Source organism: Pristiophorus japonicus, chromosome 17, assembly GCF_044704955.1.
Source record: "Pristiophorus japonicus isolate sPriJap1 chromosome 17, sPriJap1.hap1, whole genome shotgun sequence".
NCBI classification, from domain to species: domain Eukaryota; kingdom Metazoa; phylum Chordata; class Chondrichthyes; family Pristiophoridae; genus Pristiophorus; species Pristiophorus japonicus.
The window spans coordinates 41,277,110-41,299,269 of record NC_091993.1 but is presented as its reverse complement, the minus strand read 5'-3'; the positions used below and the strand labels follow the sequence as shown (position 1 = coordinate 41,299,269).

At 51.9% G+C, this 22,160-nt stretch overlaps 1 protein-coding gene across 1 annotated transcript in view; it reads right to left on the bottom strand.

The window, feature by feature from the left end:
• Positions 1 to 22,160, bottom strand: part of LOC139228166 (transmembrane channel-like protein 3) — a 96,380-nt gene that overhangs the window by 19,811 nt on the left and 54,409 nt on the right. The window contains exons 17-18 of the mRNA XM_070859353.1: positions 6,892 to 7,002; positions 6,631 to 6,756 (exon numbers count right to left, since the gene is read on the bottom strand). Coding sequence (XP_070715454.1) covers positions 6,631 to 6,756; positions 6,892 to 7,002 — 237 coding nt within the window. The remainder of the gene's footprint in view (positions 1 to 6,630; positions 6,757 to 6,891; positions 7,003 to 22,160) is intronic.

Here is a 22,160-nt window from a genome sequence, read left to right as displayed (position 1 = left end):
AGTAATCTCGGGATTGCTACCAGTGCCACATGCTAGTCAGAGTAGGAATCGCAGGATAGCGCAGGTGAATACGTGACTTGAGCAGTGGTGCAGCAGGGAGGGATTCAAATTCCTGGGGCATTGGAACCGGTTTTGGGGGAGGTGGGACCAGTACAAACCGGACGGTCTGCACCTGGGCAGGACCAGAACCAATGTCCTAGGGGGAGTGTTTGCTGGTGCTGTTGGGGAGGAGTTAAACTAATATGGCAGGGGGATGGGAACCAATGCAGGGAGACAGAGGGAAACAAAAAGGAGACAAAAGTAAAAGACAGAAAGGAGATGAGTAAAAGTGGAGGGCAGAGAAGCCCAAGGCAAAAAACAAAAAGGGCCATTGAATATAAAAGGGCTGCAGGTGGGGTCAAAACTAAAAATCATGGTTTAAAAACTAGGATTAAAACACTCTACCTCAATGCACGCAGCATTCGAAATAAAGTAAATGAGTTGACGGCACAAATCATTGCAAATGGGTATGATTTGGTGGCCATTACAGAAACATGGTTGCAGGGTGGCCAAGACTGGGAATTAAACATACAGGGGTATCTGACGATTCGGAAAGATAGACAAGAAGGGAAAGGAGGTGGGGTAGCTCTGTTAATAAAGGATGATATCAGGGCAGTTGTGAGAGACGATATTGGCTCTAATGAACAAAATGTTGAATCATTGTGGGTGGAGATTAGAGATAGTAAGCGCGTAGTTTATAGGCCCCCAAATAATAACTTCATGGTGGGGCAGGCAATAATCAAGGGAATAATGGAGGCATGTGAAAAAGGAACGGCAGTAGTCATGGGGGATTTTAACCTACATATCGATTGGTCAACTCAAATCGCACAGGGTAGCCTGGAGGAGGAATTCATAAAATGCATACGGGATTGTTTCTTAGAACAGTATGTAACAGAACCTACAAGGGAGCAAGCTATCTTAGATCTGGTCCTGTGTAATGAGACAGGAAAAATAAACGATCTCCGAGTAAAAGATCCTCTCGGAATGAGTGATCACAGTATGGTTGAATTTGTAATACAGATTGAGGGTGAGGAAGTTGTGTCAGAAACGAGCGTACTATGCTTAAACAAAGAGGACTACAGTGGGATGAGGGCAGAGTTGGCTAAAGTAGACTGGAAACACAGACTAAACGGTGGCACAATTGAGGAACAGTGGAGGACTTTTAAGGAGCTCTTTCATAGTGTGCAACAAAAATATATTCCAGTGAAAAAGAAGGGCAGTAAGAGAAGGGATAACCAGCCGTGGATAACCAAGGAAATAACGGAGAGTATCAAATCAAAGACCAATGCGTATAAGGTGACCAAGGTTAGTGGGAAACTAGAGGATTGGGAAAATTTTAAACAACAGCAAAGAATGACTAAAAAAGCAATACAGAAAGGAAAGATAGATTTCGAAGGTAAACTTGCGCAAAACATAAAAACAGATAGTAAAAGCTTTTACAGATATATAAAACGGAAAAGAGTGACTAAAGTAAATGTTGGTCCCTTAGAAGATGAGAAGGGAGATTTAATAATGGGAAATGTGGAAATGGCTGAGACCTCAAACAATTATTTTGCTTCGGTCTTCACAGTGGAAGACACTAAAACCATGCCAAAGATTGCTGGTCACGGGAATGTGGGAAGGGAGGACCTTGAGACAATCACTATCAGGTAGTGCCGGACAGGCTAATGGGACTCAAGGTAGACAAGTCCCCTGGTCCTGATGAAATGCATCCCAGAATATTAAAAGAGATGGCAGAAGTTATAGCAGATGCATTCGTTATAATCTACCAAAATTCTCTGGACTCTGGGGAGGTACCAGCGGATTGGAGAGCAGCTAATGTAACGCCTCTGTTTAAAAAAGGGGGCAGACAAAAGGCAGGTAACTATAGGCTGGTTAGTTTAACATCTGTAGTGGGGAAAATGCTTGAAACTATCATTAAGGAAGAAATAGCGGGACATCTAGATAGGAATAGTGCAATCAAGCAGACGCAGCATGGATTCATGAAGGGGAAATCATGTTTAACTAATTTACTGGAATTCTTTGAGGATATAATGAGCATGGTGGATAGAGGTGTACCGATGGATGTGGTGTATTTAGATTTCCAAAAGGCATTCGATAAGGGCCACACAAAAGGTTACTGCAGAAGATAGAGGTACGCGGAGTCAGAGGAAATGTATTAGCATGAATAGAGAATTGGCTGGCGAACAGAAAGCAGAGAGTCGGGATAAATGGGTCCTTTTCGGGTTGGAAATCGGTGGTTAGTGGTGTGCCACAGGGATCGGTGCTGGGACAACAACTGTTTACAATATACATAGATGACCTGGAAGAGGGGACAGCGTGTAGTGCAACAAAATTTGCAGATGACACTAAGATTAGTGGGAAAGCGGGTTGTGTAGAGGACATCGAGAGGCTGCAAAGAGATTTGGATAGGTTAAGCGAATGGGCGAAGGTTTGGCAGATGGAATACAATGTCGGAAAGTGTGAGGTCATCCAACTTGGGAAAAAAAACAGTAAAAGGGAATATTATTTGAATGGGGAGAAATTACAACATGCTGAGAGGCAGAGGGACCTGGGAGTCCTTGTGCATGAAACTCTTTTGGGAGTTCACCTGCAAAACATAAAACATTAAACGGTGCCACCCGACCTGGGTGACACTCCAGACATTTACAAGGCCCATTTTTTTTTCCCCCTTTTTTGTGTTTTTTTTTTTTTTTTTTTGTTTTTTCTTTTTTTTTGTTTTTTTTTTTTTGGGCACTAAAATCACAATTTTTCCCCAGTGCCCCCTATAAAAGGGAAGGGGACACTAAAAGCACCGGCAATTAAAACAAATTAACTTTAAAACGTAAAATCAAATTAAAATTTGGTTGCCGGGCGTGATGATGCACTCCAGTCCCTCCGGTGCCCACCTCTCGCGGAAGGCCGCGAGCGTACCGGTGGACACCGCGTGCTCCATCTCCAAGGACACCCTGGACCGGATGTAAGAGCGGAAGAGAGGCAGGCAGTCAGGTTGAACGACCCCCTCGACCGCCCGCTGCCTGGACCGGCTGATGGCACCCTTGGCCGTGCCCAGGAGCAGTCCTACGAGGAGGCCTTCGGACCTACCCGCTCCCCTCCGCACAGGGTGCCCAAAGATCAGGAGAGTGGGACTGAAGTGCAGCCAGAATTTCAGGAGCAGCCCCTTCAAATAATGGAACAGGGGCTGCAACCTTGTGCACTCAATAAAAACATGGAACACGGACTCCTCCAGACCGCAGAAATTGCAGGCGGCCTGGGAGTCCGTGAACCGGCTTAAAAATTTGTTGCACGGCACTGCTCCGTGCACCACCCTCCAGGCCAAGTCCCCGATGAATAGTGGGAGGACCCCTGCGTAGAGTGCCCTCCATCGGGGACCCCCGCCTCCTCCGGACGGCAAGATGGTGCGCCATGGCGTGTCCGGACGGCCGGCGAGGATGGCAAAGTTGAGGGTGTGCAGGAGCAGCCCGTACAGGAAACCCCTCCGCGCGGAACTGAAAGGCACGGAGGGGATTTCCCCGAGGCGGCTCAAGTTGTGAGGCGCCGGCCCCCGAGGGAGGTTCCGGGGTTTGGCGCCGATGAGGAATTCCGTCCGGACGGGGGTCAGTTCGGACGGGATCTCCCCACGTGCTTGAGCCTCCTCGATACACCTAACGGAGTCAGGGCCCAGAGCTGTTTTTAGCGACTCGATGGCATCGGCCGCGCGGCGGACGTTGGCAGAATTTAGGCGCCGCGCCAGCGTGACTGGCGCCATCCAGCCCGCTCCTCCGCCATCGAGCAGGTCCCTGACCCTGGTCACCTCACCAGCCACAGCCCTCTCTTCCGACCGCCACATGAAGCCTCGGCCGTGGAGGTACGGATTCCCGAGCAGCGGCTCCTGCAGGACGGCCGCCACTCCAGCCGGCGGAGAGCTGCGCTTGGTGGAGACTTTGTTCCAGACCCTGATGAGTTCCCTGTAAAAGACAGGCAGCTCCCGGAGGGCGGTCCTGGCACCCCCCAAGTTCACAAACAGGAGCTGCGTGTCATAATTGAGGTCGAGCTGCTGGCGGAAGAAATACCTCGCCAGAGCACACCACCTAGGAGGGGGCTCGACGTAAAGGTATCTCTGCAGGGTCTGAAGACGGAAAGTCGCGAGCTGGGCGCTGACGCACACCAACGACTGACCGCCCTCCTCAAGCGGGAGACTCAAGACCGCGACAGAGACCCAGTGCTTCCTGTTGTTCCAGAAGAAGTCCACCAGCTTCTTCTGTATCTTGGCGACAAACGCAGGGGGAGGGGTCAAAGTGACCAGCCGGTACCACAGCATTGCGGCCACCAGCTGGTTTATGACTAGCGCTCGACCCCTGTAGGACAGCACTCGGAGCAGTCCTGTCCAGCGCCCTAGGCGAGCGGCGACCTTGGCCTCCAGCTCCTGCCAGTTCGCCGGCCAGGCTTCCTCGTCGGGGCTAAGGTAGACTCCCAGATAGAGGAGATGGGTCGTGCTCCAGGCAAAAGGCCTGAGCTCCTCCGGCAGGGAGTCCACCCGCCACTGACCCACCAGGAGTCCGGAACATTTCTCCCAGTTGATCCTGGCGGAGGACGCGGCCGAGTAAATCTCCTGGCACTCACGCATCCTCCGCAGGTCAGCGGGATCCTCTACCGCGAGGAGCACGTCATCGGCGTAAGCCGAGAGGACGACCTCCACGCCCGGCCCTTGCAGAGCCAGTCCCGTCAACCTCGTCCGCAAGAGGCGCAGGAAAGGCTCCACGCAAACGGCGTATAACTGGCCGGACATGGGGCATCCCTGGCGCACCCCTCTCCTAAAGCGAAGGGGCGCCGTCAAGGACCCGTTAACCTTAATCAGACACTCCGCGGCGGCGTACAAAAGTCGGATCCGGGCGACGAAATGCGTCCCGAACCCGAAAGCGCGCAGAGTTCCGAGCAGATAGTCGTGATCCACCCTGTCGAACGCCTTCTCTTGGTCGAGGGATAGGAAGGCGACCGACAGACCAGCCTCCTGGGAGCAATGGATGAGGTCCCGGACCAGATGGATGTTGTCGTGGATTGTCCGGCCCGGGACCGTGTAGGACTGGTCGGGGTGGATCATGTGGTCCAGCACGGCACCAAGGCGAGCAGACATCGCCCTGGCGAAGATTTTGTAGTCCGTGCTGAGGAGGGAGACCGGGCGCCAGTTCTTAAGGAGGCGGAGATCGCCCTTCTTAGGCAGCAGGACGATGACTGCCCTGCGCCAAGAGAGGGGCATCTCCCCGGTCGCCAGACTTTCCCCCAGGACCCGCGCGTAGTCGCTCCCCAGGACGTCCCAGAACGCCCTGTGGAACTCCACGGTCAGCCCGTCCAGCCCCGGGGATTTTCCCCTCGAGAGCCGGGCGAGGGCACCGGTCAGCTCCGCCAGGTCCTTGTGCATGAATCCCAAAAAAAAATAGTTTGCAGGTGCAGCAGGTAATCAGGAAGGCAAATGGAATGTTGGCCTTCATTGCGAGAGGGATGGAGTACAAGAGCAGGGAGGTCCTGCTGCAACTGTATAGGGTATTGGTAAGGCCACACCTGGAGTACTGCGTGCAGTTTTGGTCACCTTACTTAAGGAAGGATATACTGGCTTTGGAGGGGGTACAGAGACGATTCACTAGGCTGACTCCGGAGATGAGGGGGTTACCTTATGATGATAGATTGAGTAGACTGGGTCTTTACTCGTTGGAGTTCAGAAGGATGAGGGGTGATCTTATAGAAACATTTAAAATCATGAAAGGGATAGACAAGATAGAGGCAGAGAGGTTGTTTCCACTGGTAGGGGAGGCTAGAACTGGGGGGCACAGCCTCAAAATACGGGGGAGCCAATTTAAAACCGAGTTGAGAAGGAATTTCTTCTCCCAGAGGGTTGTGAATCTGTGGAATTCTCTGCCCAAGGAAGCAGTTGAGGCTAGCTCATTGAATGTATTCAAGTCACAGATAGATAGATTTTTAACCAATAAGGGAATTAGGGGTTACGGGGAGAGGGCGGGTAAGTGGAGCTGAGTCCACGGCCAGATCAGCCATGATCTTATTGAATGGTGGAGCAGGCTCGAGGGGCTGGATGGCCTACTCCTGTTCCTAATTCTTATGTTCTTATGTTCTTATGTATTTTGTAGAAGAGCAGGGGAGTTTTCCCTGTCGTCTTGGCTAATATTTATCCCTCAATCATCACCTAAAGCAGAAAATCTGATCATTTATTTCATTGTTGTTTGTGGGAGCTTGCTGTGCACAAATTGGCTGCCGCATATTCTGCATTACAACAGTGACTACAGATCAAAAGCACTTCATTGGCTGTAAAGCACTTTGGGATGTTCTGAGGTCATGAAAGGTGCTATATAAATGCAAGACTTTATTTCTTTCTGTCTAATACTGAACGATCAAGTAGTAGAATTAACAAATGTTATGTCACAAAAGATGCTCTAAACCTGGACTGATTCTGCTGATCCTTCCCTGTTCCCTTTTAATTTAAATTCACTCCTGTTGTATGTGTGGTAGAGAGAACAATAAAGACTGTGAAGTTGATGGTTTCTGAAAGAGGTACACATACAGCAGGATAAAATCGTCACACCCAGTGGTGGTTGTACTTACAAGAGCAATAGCAGGGCTGGTAGAGCTACCACAGGGCTGGTGACGTAACTCATCACAGTGTTGAACCAGACGGGGAAATCATTCACTATCGTCTCAGACACAATGTCATAAATTTTATCCTGACCACTGTTGAAAAAAGAGCAAAATCTGAATTAACATTGCTCTGATGGTATGTTATTGTACCTCAGTAAATCAGAGTAAGGCAGCACCTCAGACACGTACAATTCTTTTCATAAATGACCTGGTATTAAAGTACGTTACCTAAAAGGCCCACAACTCGGAGATGGCCTGTATCTCGCGATAGCGAAGACAGTTGGTAACATGCATAAGAAGAGCATGAACAGGGTCATGGCCAGGTAGAAATTGTTCGACCTGGGAGGGAAAATACACAACATTATCAATATGTTCACTGTTCATTATCACTGACTGTGGCTATGGGGTAATGTTGAGGGGACTCCACTCCCAGTGCGGAGTGTAACTCAATAGCAGCGTGAGTTGAAGGTTTGGGTGAGGAAGTTGCATCACTCCTGGTATTCAAGCAGCTAAAATCTTTCACCTCCACATCCAATTCTCCACTGCACATTGCTGAGGCTGTAAGCTCGGAGTGTAGTCTCGATAAATTCATCTTCATGAGCCATTCTCAGCGAGCTACACAACAGTCAACATTCACTTGTTTAATCCACCTTGGTCCCAGCCTTTGTCCCAGTAAGAATTACAGGCAAATGATACCAATACTGACTGTTGATGGAAGCAGCCTATTTGATTTGGACTGTGAGCACAAAGATGGAGGACACAGATTCAAGGTTAACAAACTTCAGCTGAGGATAGAGAATCAAAGAAATCATACCCCTTTCTGTACAGAATAGAATCCTACAGCACAGGAGGAGGCCATTCGGCCCATCGTGCCTGTGCCAGCTCTTTGAAAGAGCTCTCCAATCAGTCCCACTCCCCTGCTCCTTCCATAGAAACACAGAAACATAGAAATTTACAGCGCAGAAGGAGGCCATTCCGGCCCATCGTGTCCGTGCCGGCCGACAAAGAGCTGCACGGCCCTCGGTCAGCAGCCCTAAAGGTTACATATAAACCTATGAACAATGACGAAAAGGCAAAGAGCACCCAGCCCAACCAGTCCACCTCACACAACTGCGACAACCCTTATACTGAAACATTCTACACTCCACCCCAACCGGAGCCATGTGATCTCCTGGGAGAAGCAAAAACCAGATAAAAACCCAGGCCAATTTAGGGAGAAAAAATCTGGGAAAATTTATATCTGCGCCGTCCAACAAAAGATCATCCAGTCTAATCCCGATTACCAGCTCTAGGTCCGTAACCCTGCAGGTTACTGCACTTTAAATGCCCATCCAACCATCTCTTAAAAGGGTTTCTGCAACCACCACTCTTCCAGGCAGCGAGTTCCAGATCCCCACAACCCTCTGCGTAAAGAAGCCCCCCCTCAAATCCCCTCTAAACCTTCCACCAACCACCTTAAAACTATGCCCCCTTGTACTATACCCCTCCACCAATGGAAATATATCCTTACTATCCACTGTGTCCAGACCCCCCAATATTTTGTACACCTCGATGAGGTCTCCTCTCAACCTCCTCTGTTCCAATGAGAACAAACCCAGCCTATCCAATCTGTCCTCATAACTAAGATTCTCCATTCCAGGCAGCATCCTAGTAAATCCCCTCTGCACCCTCTCTAGTGCAATCACGTCCTTCCTATAATACGGTGACTAGAACTGCACGCAGTACTCCAGCTGTGGCCTAACCAAAGTATTACACAATTTAAGCATAACCTCCCTGCTCTTATATTCTATGCCTCGGCCAATAAAGGCAAGCATTCCGTATGCCTTTTTGACCACCTTATCCACCTGGCCTGCTACTTTCAGGGATCTGTGGACCAATGGTGGAGCTTTGGAGGCGTGGCCTATTCAGTTGGAGCTGAGCTGCAGTGAGAGAAGGAACTCCCTGCTTTGCTCCTGCCTGGAAGGCCTGGAGTGAGCCCTGAGACCAGCCCAGGAAGAGGAGGAGGGGGCTGGCTTACTACAACTCAACATCCAGAGGGAGAGGAGGAGAGCTGAAAAATTCAACAACTTTATTTACTTCTACAAAGAGTTGGAGAGAGGGGGAAAAGAGCAACAACCTGTGTGGAAGGAGGGAGACTCTACAACATTCGACAGGTGGGTGTTGGTGCATTCCCCGAAAGACATTGTTTTATTGGTGGGGGGAGAAAAGAAGATTTTCTTCGAGGCCCGGAACATCGCTGGGGGTGTGTGTGTGTGTGGAAGTGTGTGTGGGGGTCTTGCTTACAGCTAGGCCCCACACACCACTGAAGCACCCCTCCCCCATTGCCTAGCCTGGGATAGCTGCAGCTACCTGGCTGAAGATTTACTAATCACCCTATTAAACATCATTGGGAGTGTGTGCCTGGGTGGCTCCAGCTGTCCCAGGTGAAGACATCTTCTCCTCCCACCCGAAGACCATCCCATAAGACTGTGCCTTGCTTTGTTTTCCATCATCTAGGGAGTGCGCCCCAGAAAAACACCCACCCATCGCTGTGAGGGGAGACCTGCCCTCACAGCTTCCCTCTTTCCCACCCCCCACTCTCTCTCTCTGTCACTCTCTCTGTCTCTCCCCTCTCTCTCTCAGAGCTCCTTTCCTCCTTAATTGGAAAAACTATTAAGACAACTGAGCAGAGGGAGCAAGGCCCCTCCCCAATTGTCAACTAGGGGAGAGGTGTGCCTCATTGAGAGCTCCTCTGCTCATAAATTCAAATGAGGCCAATTAAAGACCATTAAGGCCTGTGACTCTGGGGTGGGTGTAGCCCTTAAAGGGACCCCGTGACGGTGAATCCATTCACGCCGGTGGCAGGGCCAGCTAAGACTTATGCGCAGGCGGTGTCTGCATCCACGGCACTTCCTGCGCCTCCTGCTGCCCTGCCACCGTTCAGACTAATTACTAAGAAAAATGGGGTCAAGAGCTACACTCACCCCACAATGAGCATCGAGGAGTGCGTGCGGGCGATGGCTGGGGTAGTCGGCCCCTCGGCCATTGTCGCAGCCTCCAAGATGTCTGGGAAGGCTGTATTCTTCCTGGGGTCGGAGCGGGCGGTGTCCCTGGCCCTCGAAAAGGGGCTCACGGTGGGCGGGACGTTCCTGCCGGTGGATCCTCTCGAGGCCACCGCGCAGATGGTCATCATTTCAAACGTCCCGCCCTTTGTTCCCGCTGAGCTCCTCCTCCCTCGCCTGCACCAACTGGGGGAGGTAAGGTCAGGGATCAACCCCATACCGCTCGGCCTCAGGGAGAACAGCCTGCGCCATGTGTTCTCCTTCCGCCGCCAGCTTTTTGTCCGGCTGGCGCGGGAGGAGACGACAGAGGGCAATTTTAATGTGGTGCACGAGGGGACTGCCTACCGCGTCTTCTGGACGTCGGACGGCGTGCGGTGCCATGCCTGTAGGGAGGTGGGGCACGTTCGCAAGAACTGCCCCGCCTCCAAGGCCGCCAAACCACCGAGGGCTGCCAAGGCTGGCACTGCCGCCACCCCTCCCCCTAGTTGCGTCCGCGTGCCGGAGCAGTAGGTGCGCGGGCATCGTCGGGGGCCTTTGTTTTCACGGCCTCCGGCGGGGGGGAGGGAGAGCGTCCGATCGGAAGGAAGGCGCGGAGGAAGGCAAAACATCTCGAGGCGGGTCCCCTCAGTGCGCCAGAAAGTTTGACCACCGCGCTCAGCCCAACCCCGTCACCGGCGAGCGCGGGGTGCCCTGAGCCCGTGCCCGAGCCCTTGACCAATACCGCAGAGGGGCTCGGGCGCGGGCAAGATAAGAAAAAGGGGGGGGGGGCGGAGCGGGAGGCCTCGGCAGACATGGAGGTCTCCCTGCCTCCGCGCACCCCCAGGAACAAAAGGAGGTGCCGCTCCAATGAGGCGGAGGGGGAACAACATCCCTCTGCGGAGGAGTCGGTGCCCGCCGCATGTCCCGCGTCCCCCGCCAGCGACCCCAAACTGCGCCGTAGATGGGAGGAATCTGTCCCTGGGGAGGGTGAGACAGTCGAGGCTGCCCAGCCTCTGCCTCCCGGGGATGGCGTGGAGGATCTGCCTGTCGTGGGGGGCGTGGGGCCAGCGGAGGAATGCGTTGCCGCCGGGTCGAGCGTCCTGGGGACTGAGGCGGGCGGGGCCGAAAAGGCCGAACCTGAGCCCGCCCAGCCAATATCCAACATCCCCTGGGACTTGCTCGACTCGGCAGAAATACACAGTATTAACAATTTTAATGAATCTGTACACGCTGGGCCGGTGGGTGGCGGCGGGGAGGGAGAAGAACACCAACCCTCGCCCCCTACTTTGGAGCTGGGGTACTTGGAGGACCTGGAACATTACTTTGGCCAGGTCTCTCCGTGTTCCCCGGTTCCTGGGGCGGAGGAGGAACCCCTTCACTTCCTGACCCAGCACCGCTTTTAAAAGAGCCCAGTGGGGACTCCTCTGTCGACAATCCTGGGGGTGGGATCGGGGCAGAGCCAGGGCCGGATGGAGCGGCCGGGCCGTTTGCCGTACCTCGTGCGGTCGACGGGCCGGCTGCTAGCGGCGACCTCCCGGAGGGGGATGGGGACTCGGTGGGGGATGAGGGAGAAGATCTCGAGTCCATCGCCAGTGAGGCGGTGGATCTCCTCGTGCCCGCCGCTGAGTCGCCCCTCATTCCCGTCGAGGAACTCCGGGATTTTTTGGTCCAGAGCCAGGGTCGCCGCAACCGAACCCATCTGGCCCGGGAAAGATGGTCCGAGCCGGGGCTACTCATCGCTTCCGTCCGCGTCGCCGCTAAAACCATGGCCGTGGGCGGGCCCTTATCAAAGGCGCAAGGCCTTGAGCTGCGCCGGCTCAAAAAGTTCCTCGCTGGGCTGCTGAAGGAGTGGAGGTCAACAAACGACTCCACTCCACCCCCCACAATAGGTTGCACTATGCTTTTGTCATGAAGATAACCATAGCCAGCCTCAACATCAACGGCGGCAGAGAGGCACACCGTAGATTTAACAATTTTTCGCTCCTGCGGGAGGGAAAATATGCGGTGTGCTTCCTGCAAGAAACCCACACCGTTCTTGGAGACGAAGCCACGTGGCTCCTGGAATGGCAAGGAGAGGTCCGCATGAGCCATCTCACTACCACTTCTTGTGGGGTGGCCATCTTGTTGGCCCCGCATTTTCAGCCGGAGATCTTGGGGGTCGAGGAGCCCATGCCAGGCCGCTTGCTGCATGTCACAGTTCGCCTGTGGGACGTGCCGCTCCATCTCGTGAACGTGTACGCCCCTCAGCCCGGCTCGCAGCAAACGCGCTTCTTCGAAGAAGTGTCCGCTCTTCTTGGCTCCGTCGACGTCGGCGACTGCATTGTCCTCGGGGGGGATTTTAACTGCACACTCGAGGCGAGGGACCGCTCCGGTGCCCCGCAGAGCATGACGGCGATGGAGAAGTTGAGAGACATGGTCGGGTCCTTCGACTTGGTGGACGTCTGGCGAAATCTCCATCCTGACTCCAGCGCCTTTACTTGGGTGAGGCCTGGAGTAGGATGGTCCAGAGTCGACCGCCTTTACATGTCTCGGGCGTACGTTTCCTGCGTCCCGGCGGCCTCCATGCAGCCGGTGCCGTGTTCGGACCACCACCTGGTGTGGGCGGAGCTCGCTTCGCTCCGCGCGAGGACGGGGTCCGCGTACTGGCATTTTAACAACCAGCTGCTGGAGGACGTGCGGTTCCAGGACTCGTTCCGTTGTTTCTGGGCCGACTGGAGAAGGAAGCAGGGGGGCTGCCCCTCCTGGCAAGGCTCACGTCCGTGTCTTCTGTCAAGAGTACGCGAGGGGGTCGACCAAGAGGCGGGCGGCCAGGGTCGGGCGCCTAGAAAAAGAGGTGCTCGATCTGGAGTCCCGTCTCGGTCAAGTCGTCGAGGACCCGGCCCTGCGGACGGTGTACGAAGCGAAGAAGGCCGCGCTGAAGGACCTGCAGCTCGTCGGGTCACGAGGCGCGTTCGTGAGGTCGCGGATCCGGTTCCTGCGGAATCTGGACCGCGGCTCCCCCTTCTTCTACGCGCTGGAAAAAAGACAGCGTGTCCGTAAGCAGCTCTTGACGCTGCTGGCCGACGACGGCTCTCTCGTCTCGGATCCGGAGGGCGTCAACAACAGGGCCCGTGAATATTATGGGGCTCTGTTCTCTCCGGAGCCGTCCAGCGAGGAAGCGCGTAAAGTCTTGTGGGAGGACCTGCCGAAGGTCGGCCCGGAGGGCGGCGAAAATCTGGAAGCTCCGCTAAGCCTGGCAGAGCTGACCGGCGCCCTTGCCCGGCTCTCGAGGGGAAAAGCCCCGGGGCTGGACGGGCTGACCGTGGAGTTCCACAGGGCGTTCTGGGATGTCTTGGGGGGCGACTACGCACAGGTCCTAGGGGAAGTCTGGCGACCGGGGAGATGCCCCTCTCTTGGCGTAGGGCAGTCATCGTCCTGCTGCCTAAGAAGGGCGATCTCCGCCTCCTTAAGAACTGGCGCCCGGTCTCCCTCCTCAGCAAGGACTACAAAATCTTCGCCAGGGTGATGTCTGCTCGCCTTGGCGCCGTGCTGGACAACATGATCCACCTCGACCAGTCCTACATGGTCCCGGGCCGGACAATCCACGATAACATCTATCTGGTCCAGGACCTCATCCATCATTCCCAGGAGGCTGGTCTGTCGGTCGCCTTCCTATCCCTCGACCAAGAGAAGGCGTTCAACAGGGTGGATCACGACTATCCGTTCGGAACTCTGCGCGCTTTCGGGTTCGGGACGCATTTCGTCGCCCGGATCCGACTTTTCTACGCCGCCGCGGAGTGTCTGATAAAGGTTAACGGGTCCTTGACGGCGCCCTTTCACTTTGGGAGAGGGGTGTGCCAGGGATGCCCCATGTCCGGCCAGTTATATGCCATCTGCGTGGAGCCTTTCCTGCGCTTCCTGCGGACGAGGTTGACGGGACTGGCTCTGCAAGGGCTGGGCGTGGAGGTCATCCTCTCGGCTTACGCCGATGACGTGCTCCTCGCGGTAGAGGATCCCGCTGACCTGCGGAGGATGCGTGAGTGCCAGGAGATTTACTCGGCCGCATCCTCTGCCAGGATCAACTGGGAGAAATGTTCCGGACTCCTGGTGGGTCAGTGGCGGGTGGACTCCCTGCCGGAGGAGCTCAGGCCTTTTGCCTGGAGCACGACCCATCTCCTCTATCTGGGAGTCTACCTTAGCCCCGACGAGGAAGCCTGGCCGGCGAACTGGCAAGAGCTGGAGGCCAAGGTCGCCGCTCGCCTAGGGCGCTGGATAGGACTGCTCCGAGTGCTGTCCTACAGGGGTCGAGCGCTAGTCATAAACCAGCTGGTGGCCGCCATGTTGTGGTACCGGCTGGTCACTTTGACCCCTCCCCCTGCGTTTGTCACCAAGATACAGAAGAAGCTGGTGGACTTCTTCTGGAACAACAGGAAGCACTGGGTCTCTGCCGCGGTCTTGAGTCTCCCGCTTGGGGAGGGCGGTCAGTCGTTGGTGTGCGTCAGCACCCAGCTCACGACTTTCCGTCTTCAGACCCTGCAGAGATACCTTTACGTCGAGCCCCCTCCTAGGTGGCGTGCTCTGGCGACGTATTTCTTCTGCCAGCAGCACGGCCTCAACTACGACATGCAGCTCCTGTTTGTGAGCTTGGGGGGGCGTCAGGACCGCCTTCCAGGAGCTGCCTGTCTTTTACAAGGAACTCACCAGGGTCTGGAACAAAGTCTCCACCAAGCGCAGCTCTCCACCGGCTGGAGTGGCGGCTGTCCTGCAGGAGCCGCTGCTCGGGAATCCGTACCTCCACGACCAAGGTTTTAGGTGGCAGTCGGACGAGAGGGCTGTGGCTGGTGAGGTGACCAGGGTTAGGGACCTGCTCGATGGCGGAGGAGCGGGCTGGATGGCGCTAGACACGCTGGCGCGGCGCTTAAATTCAGCCAACATCCGCCACGCGGCCGATGCCATCGAGTCACTAAAAACAGCTCTGGGCCCTGACTCCGTTAGGTGCATCGAGGAGGCTCAAGCACGTGGGGAGATCCCGTCCGAACTGACCCCCGTCCGGACGGAATTCCTCATCGGCGCCAAACCCCGGAACCTCCCTCGGGAGCCGGCGCCTCACAACTTGAGCCGCCTCGAGGAAATCCCCTCCGTGCCTTTCAGTTCTGCGCGGAGGGGTTTCCTGTACGGGCTGCTCCTGCAAACTCTCAACTTTGCCATCCTCGCCTGCCGTCCGGACACGCCATGGCGTACCATCTTGCCGTCCGGAGGAGGCGGGGGTCCCCAATGGAGGGCACTCTACGCGGGAGTCCTCCTAATATTTATCGGGGACTTGGCCTGGAGGGTGGTGCACGGAGCAGTCCCGTGCAATAAATTTTTAAGCCGGTTCACGGGCTCCCAGGCCGCCTGCAATTTCTGCGGTCTGGAAGAGTCCGTGTTCCATGTTTTTATGGAATGCGCGAGGTTGCAGCCCCTGTTTTATTATTTAAAGGGGCTGCTCCTGAAATTCTGGCTGCACTTCAGTCCCACACTCCTGATCTTTGGGCACCCTGTGCGGAGGGGAGCAGGTAGTTCCGAGGGCCTCCTCGTAGGACTGCTCCTGGGCACGGCCAAGGGTGCCATCAGCCGGTCCAGGCAGCGGGCGGTCGAGGGGGTCGTTCAACCTGACTGCCTGCCTCTCTTCCGCGTGTACATCTGCGCCAGGGTGTCCTTGGAGATGGAGCACACGGTGTCCACCGGTACGCTCGCGGCGTTCCGCGAGAGGTGGGCACCGGAGGGACTGGAGTGCATCGACACCCCGACAACCAAATTTTAATTTGATTTTATATTTTAAAGTTTAATTTTGTTTTCATTGCCGGTGTTTTTTAGTGTCCCCCTCCCCTTTTATAGGGGGCACTTAGAGAAAAAAAAATGATTTCAGTGCCCAAAAAAAAACTTTAAAAAAAAACAACAAAAACACAAAAAATACAACAAAAAAAAAGACCAAAAAAAGGGCCTTGGAAATGTTTGGTGCGCCCCCCAGATCGGGGGGACACGATTTAATGATCTAATGTTTTAATTTTCTCACAAAAAGAGTTCTGTGGATGAGCACTCCAAAGTCCCTTTGTTCATCTGCACTATTAAGTGGCCTACCACTTAATGTGTATATCCTTTCCTTATTAACCCTCCCAAAGTGCATCACCTCACACTTCTCTGAATTAAATTCCATTTGCCACTGCTCTGCCCACCTGACCAGTAGATTGATATCCTCCTGCAGCCCATGACTTTCTTCTTCATTATCAACCACATAGCTAATTTTAGTGTCGTCTGCAAACTTCTTAATCATACTCCCTTTGTTCAAATCTAAATCATTGATATCTACCACAAAAAGCAAGGGTCCCAGTACTGAGCCCTGCGCAACCCCACTGGAAACATCCTTCCAGTCACAAAAGCATCCATCAATCATTACCCTTTATTTCCTACCTCCAAGCCAATTTTGGATCCAACTTGTCACTGTGCCCTGGATCCCATGGGCTTTAACCTTCATGACCAATCTACCATGTGGGACCTTATCAAAAGCCTTGCTAAAGTCCATATATACTACATCGCACGCACTACCCTCATCGACCCTCTTGGTTACCTCCTCAAAAAATTCAATCAGGTCAAACACGATCTTCCCTTAACAAATCCGTGCTGACTGTCCCTAATTAATCCTTGCCTTTCCAAATGCAGATTTATCCTGGCTTTCAGGACTTTTTCCAATAATTTTCCCACCACTGAGGTTAGGCTGACAGGCCTGTAATTACTCAGCCTATCCCTTTCTCCCTTCTTAAACAAGGGTACTACATTAGCAGTCCTCCAATCCTCCAGCACCATGCCCAGATCCAAAGAGGACTGGAAAATGATGGTCAAGGACTCTGCTATTTCCTCTTTTACTTTGCTCAACAGCCTGGGATGCATTTCATCCGGGCCTGGGGACTTATCTCCTTTCAAAGCTGCTAAACCCCTTAATACTTCCTCTCTCACTATATGGAGCCCTGCATTTTTTTTCAAGTATACATACAATTCCCTTTTGAAAGTTACTATTGAATCTACTTTAACTATTCTTTCAGGCAAGACATTTTAGATCATAACAACTCACTGCATAAAATAATTTCTCCTCATCGCCCCCTGGTTCTTTTGACAATTATCTTAAATCTGTGGCCTCTGGTTAGCAAGTGGACTAAACCTCCTACCAGAAGCAGCTGGAGCTGTGTTGATTAATACCTTCAAAAGAAGAGCTAGATTAATATTTGATGCCAAGTGAAGCTAATCTCACCTCTCCTAATGCTGATGAATTACACGTGTGACTGTATGCTTTCTAGGGAGTACCATTGACCTCATATTTTATGGACATAGTTATTTGCACCAGAAAAATGCTCTGATTGGGTCTCTGTGATCACATGATCTCATTCCTTGGAGGATAAGACATATCCAACAATTTCTCTGGAATGTGTAATTCGAATCACCCAGCCCAAGTTCTCAGTGACTTTGCAAAGTGTAATTTGAGCCATGCTGACTCCAGACAGGATAGAGCTCCTCCCATGTCACTGAACAAAGAGCAAATAACGACAGACATTTTAAATGTGTCCCAGATGATTGTGATGAACTGCATGCTGCACAACATAGCTGTTGCAGGGGAACGTGCACGTTCATGGCAGAGTAAGAGCAACAAGCCACGGCACAGGAGGAGGAGGAGGAACAGGATGAGAATGAAAAGCTAGCAGCAGCTCAGCAGGAATTCAGAGGCCGTGTTGGGTCACCAGGCTCTGACTGAGTCCTGTCCTTGACCCATAATTGCACGTTGCATTGGCTGCTCTTGACTTGAACGACCAGTCCTCAGTAGTGCTGTTTCGGTGGAAACTATTAATTTCAAAATGAATCACTGGCTGTAAAGTTTAATGTGATGATATGTTGTGTCTTTATTGAAGGTAAGAGTGGAGATTATATTGTATATTTAACATTATGTGTCACTGTACATAAAGTAGAGCAGTGTGATATTTCAACTCTATTCCTCCTACATGATGTCCTTCTGGAAGGAGAAGATAAGGAGGCAGGTCAGGAATCTGTCCTACACCCATTTGTAGTTCAGCAATTCACTTAGCTCGATGAGTGACTGACCCAGGCAGCCGTGCCTGCCTTACACCAATTGCAAGGGCCTGCTGGTTGTAAGGGGCTTCAGGTTGTCCAGAAGGGACTGTTGGTAAACTGCTGACCAGAGTGCCACCTCTCTGTTCTGGTGCTTCAAGTCACATACCCCTTGCGGGAGGGTGAGCCCTCACTCTGGCTGCTGAGAGTCTGTCTACACGTGTGATGGAACCACTATTCTCATAGTACAGAGTTTATACTGCAACACATCAATGAGAGATGCTGGATCTGTACGGCCTACCTGTGCGCCTGAGACCTCATCTGCAGACCTTTGATGCTGCACGTTGACCAGTGACCACCCGCAGAGCCGAGACCCCCAGTGTCGGAGTATCGGCCCATCTTGTATCAACTGTTTGCACCACCTGCTCGTACTCGTCAAATGTTTCCTCCGTTTCATAGCGAGCTAATGAGGCCAAAACCACCAAGTAACTCAGCAAAGTTCATCCTCAGCCTGCCGCCTCAGTCCCTTTCCAACCAGTGAGACGTCAACCACCCAGGGAGGGTGAACGGACATTCAATCTTGGTGGAGGCGTAAAACAGGCAGCAGCAAATCAGCCGCTTGTTATACAGCTGGTTCAATGGAGTGGAAAATCAGGCGGGAGGTATAACGGGTCACTGTGGGGTGGATAAGGGGTGTATAATGGGTGGGTGTATAAGGGGCGGAATGTATAACGTGCGGGGCGGGGTGTATAAGGGACGGGTGTATAAGGGGCGGAATGTATAATGGGCGGGGCGGGGTGTATAAGGGGCGGGTGTATAAGGGGCGTAATGTATAACGGGCGGGGCGGGGTGTATAAGGGGCGGGTGTATAAGGAGTGTATAATGGGTGGGTGTATAAGGGGCGCGTGTAAAGGGGTGGGGACATATCTCACGTGCAGTCTGCATTGCATGTAAGGGGTTGTGTTTTATTATCTTTTTGACATGATTGAATAAAGAGAATTAACCAAACGTTTCAGTGTTTCCTAGTCCACAAACTTACGTTAGAGATAAAGGACATATGACCATATCCTATCATACCTCTACATCAGGGCAATATCTTGTATAAACCCAACAACATACACCCAAAAATCCTTAAAGCAATGGGACAGATGCTTGGCCGTATCTTTAATAGAGATCGCTCATGTCTGGAGCTGTTCCCTCTGACTGGAAGGATTCTAATGTAACTCTATTTTTTAAAGAGACAGACAAAGTGGAGCCAGGTAACTTTAGGCCCATTAGTTTGACTTCCATAATAGGTAAAATGCTTGAAGGTATCAAGAATACCCTATATGGCCACCTGGACAGAGAAGGCCTCATCAGGACATTCAAGACTTACTAATTTGATTGAATTTTCTGAAGCAATTACTCAGTTGGTTGATGAGGGTAGCCCAGTAGATATTGTCTATCAGGGCTTTCAGAAAATGTTGATAAAGTACCTCACAAGAGATGACTCTACACAATAGAATCCTGTGGGATTGGCGATAATCTACTGTGGAGAATTAAGGACTTGTCTGAATGCCTGTAGGCAGAAGATTGCTATCAATGGATTTGGATCAGCTCAGAGACCGGTTCCCAATGGTGTCCCACAGGGATCGCTGTTAGGACCTTTGCTTTCTTCTTCTTATTCTTTGGCTGTCCCCCGAAGTCGAGGATGACTTGCTTCCACACTAAAATGAGTTCTAAAGTGACTGATGAGACCAATGTGGGATCTACAGTCTCTGTCACAGGTGGGGCAGACAGTGGTTGGAGGGACGGGTGGGTGGGGTGCTTGATTTGTCGTACGCTCCTTCCGCTGTTTGTACTTGGCTTCCGCGTGCTCCCGGCGAAGAGACTCAAAGTGTTCGGCGCCTTCCCGGATGCTCCTCCTCCACTGTGAGCAGTCTTGGGCCAGGGATCCCCAAGAGTCGGTGGGGATGTTACATTTTTTCAAGGAGGCTTTGAGGATGTCCTTGAAGTGTTTTCTCTGCCCTTCTGGGACTCGCCTGCCGTGACGTAGCTCGGAGTAGAGTGCTTGTTTTGGGAGTCTAGTGTCGGACATGCGGACAATGTGGCCCGTCCACCAGAGCTGATCGAGCGCGGTCAATGCCTCGATGCTGGGGATGTTGGCCTGAGAGAGAATGCTGACGTTGGTGCGCCTATCCTGCCAATGGATTTTCAGGATTTTGCAGAGACAGCGTTGGTGGTACTTCTCCAGTGCTTTGAGATGCTGCTGTACATAGTCCATGTCTCAGAAGCATAAAGGAGGGCAAGTATCACTCTTTACTACCTGGGGTATTTCTCTTTATTATCTCCATTAATGACCTATATGTAGGTGCTGGAGGACTGATTTGCAAGTTTGTAGATGATACCAAGTTACTGTAGAGAATGCTCAATGACTACAAGCAGATTGTACTGTGTTGGGGGAATGGGCCTGCGTTTGGCAAATAATGTTTAACTTAGAATCATGTAGTGTTATCCACATGGGCAGATCAAATGCTGAATATACTTACATAGAAAACATAGAAAATAGGTGCAAGAGTAGGCCATTCGACCCTTCGAGCCTGCACCACCAGACGATAAGATCATGGCTGATCATTCCCTCACTACCCCTTTCCTGCTTTCTCGCCATACCCCTTGATCCCTTTAGCTGTAAGGGTCATATCTAACTCCCTCTTGAATATAGCCAATGAACTGGCATCAACAACTCTCTGCGGCAAGGAATTCCACAGCTTAACAACTTTCTGAGTGAAGAAGTTTCTCCTCATCTCAGTCCTAAATGGCCTACCCCTTATCCTAAGACTGTGTCCCCTGGTTCTGGACTTCCCCAACATCGGGAACAACCTACCCGCATCTAACCTGTCCCGTCCCGTCAGAATTTTGTATGTTTCTATGAGAACCCCTCTCATCCTTCTAAACTCCAATGTATAAAGGCCCAGTTGATCCAGTCTCTCCTCATATGTCAGTCCAGCCGTCCCAGGAATCAGTCTGGTGAACCTTCGCTGCACTCCCTCAATAGCAAGAATGTCCTTCCTCAGATTAGGAGACCAAAATTGAACACAGTATTCCAGGTGAGGCCTCACCAAGGCCCTTTACAACTGCAGTAAGACCACCCTGCTCCTATACTCAAATTCCCTAGCTCTGAAGGCCAACATACAATTTGCCTTTTTCACCGCCTGCTGTACCTGCATGAATGACTGATGAACCATGACACCCAGGTCTCGTTGCACCTCCCCTTTTCCTAATCTGCCACCATTCAGATAATATTCTGTCTTCGCGATTTTGCCCCCAAAGTGGATAATCTCACATTTATCCACATTATACTGCATCTGCCATGCATTTGCCCACTCACCTAACCTGTCCACGTCACCCTGCAGCCTCTTAGCATCCCCCTCACAGCTCACATCCTACAAGGATCAGAATTAAAGCCAGTTTATTGACATAAAAGATTCGGGTGTTTCAATGTATCATAAGAACATAAGAATTAGCAGCAGGAGTCAGCCATTTAGCCCCTCGAGCCTGCTCCACCATTCAATAAGATCATGGCTGATCTTCTACCTCAACTCCAATTTCCTGCACTATCCCCATATCCCTTGATTCCTTTAATATTCAAAAATCTATCGATCTCTGTCTTGAAAATACTCAAAAACTGAGCCTCCACAGCCCTCTGGGGTAGAGAATTCCAAAGATTCACCACCCTCTGAGTGAAGAGGTCCGTCCTAAATGGCCAACTCCTTATTCTGAGACTGTGACCCCTGGTTCTAAATTCTCCAGCCAGACGAAACATCCTCCTTGCATCTACCCTGTCAAGCCCTGTAAGAATGTTTTATGTTTCAATGAGATCATCTCTCATTCTTCTAAACTCTAGAGAGTTTAGGCCTAGTCTACTCAATCTCTCCTCATAGGACAAGTCCCCCATCCCAAGACTCAGTCTGGTGAACCTTCATTGCACTCCCCCTATAGCAAGTATATCCTTCCTTAGATAAGGAGACCAAAAGTGTACACAATACTCCAGGTGCGGTCTCACCAGGGACCGATATAATTGCAGTAAGATGTCTTTACTCTTATACTCAAATCCTCTTGTAATAAAGGCCAGCGTTCCATTTGCTTTCTTAATTGTTTGCTGTACCTGTATGTTAACTTTCAATGACTCTCTAAAGGTTCATGATCAATGCCGTGAAGTTATATCTAAAGCAAAATGGCTACTTGATAAAGCAAAATGGCTACACAGGAAAATTCATTACAACACAAAACATACTATATTGTAAAGACCTTGGTTAGGCCTCACTTAGAATACTGTGTCCAGTGTTGGTCTTCTCACACAGTGTTCTAAGTGAGGCCTAACCAAGGTCTTTACAATATGGTATGTTTTGTGTTGTAGTGAATACT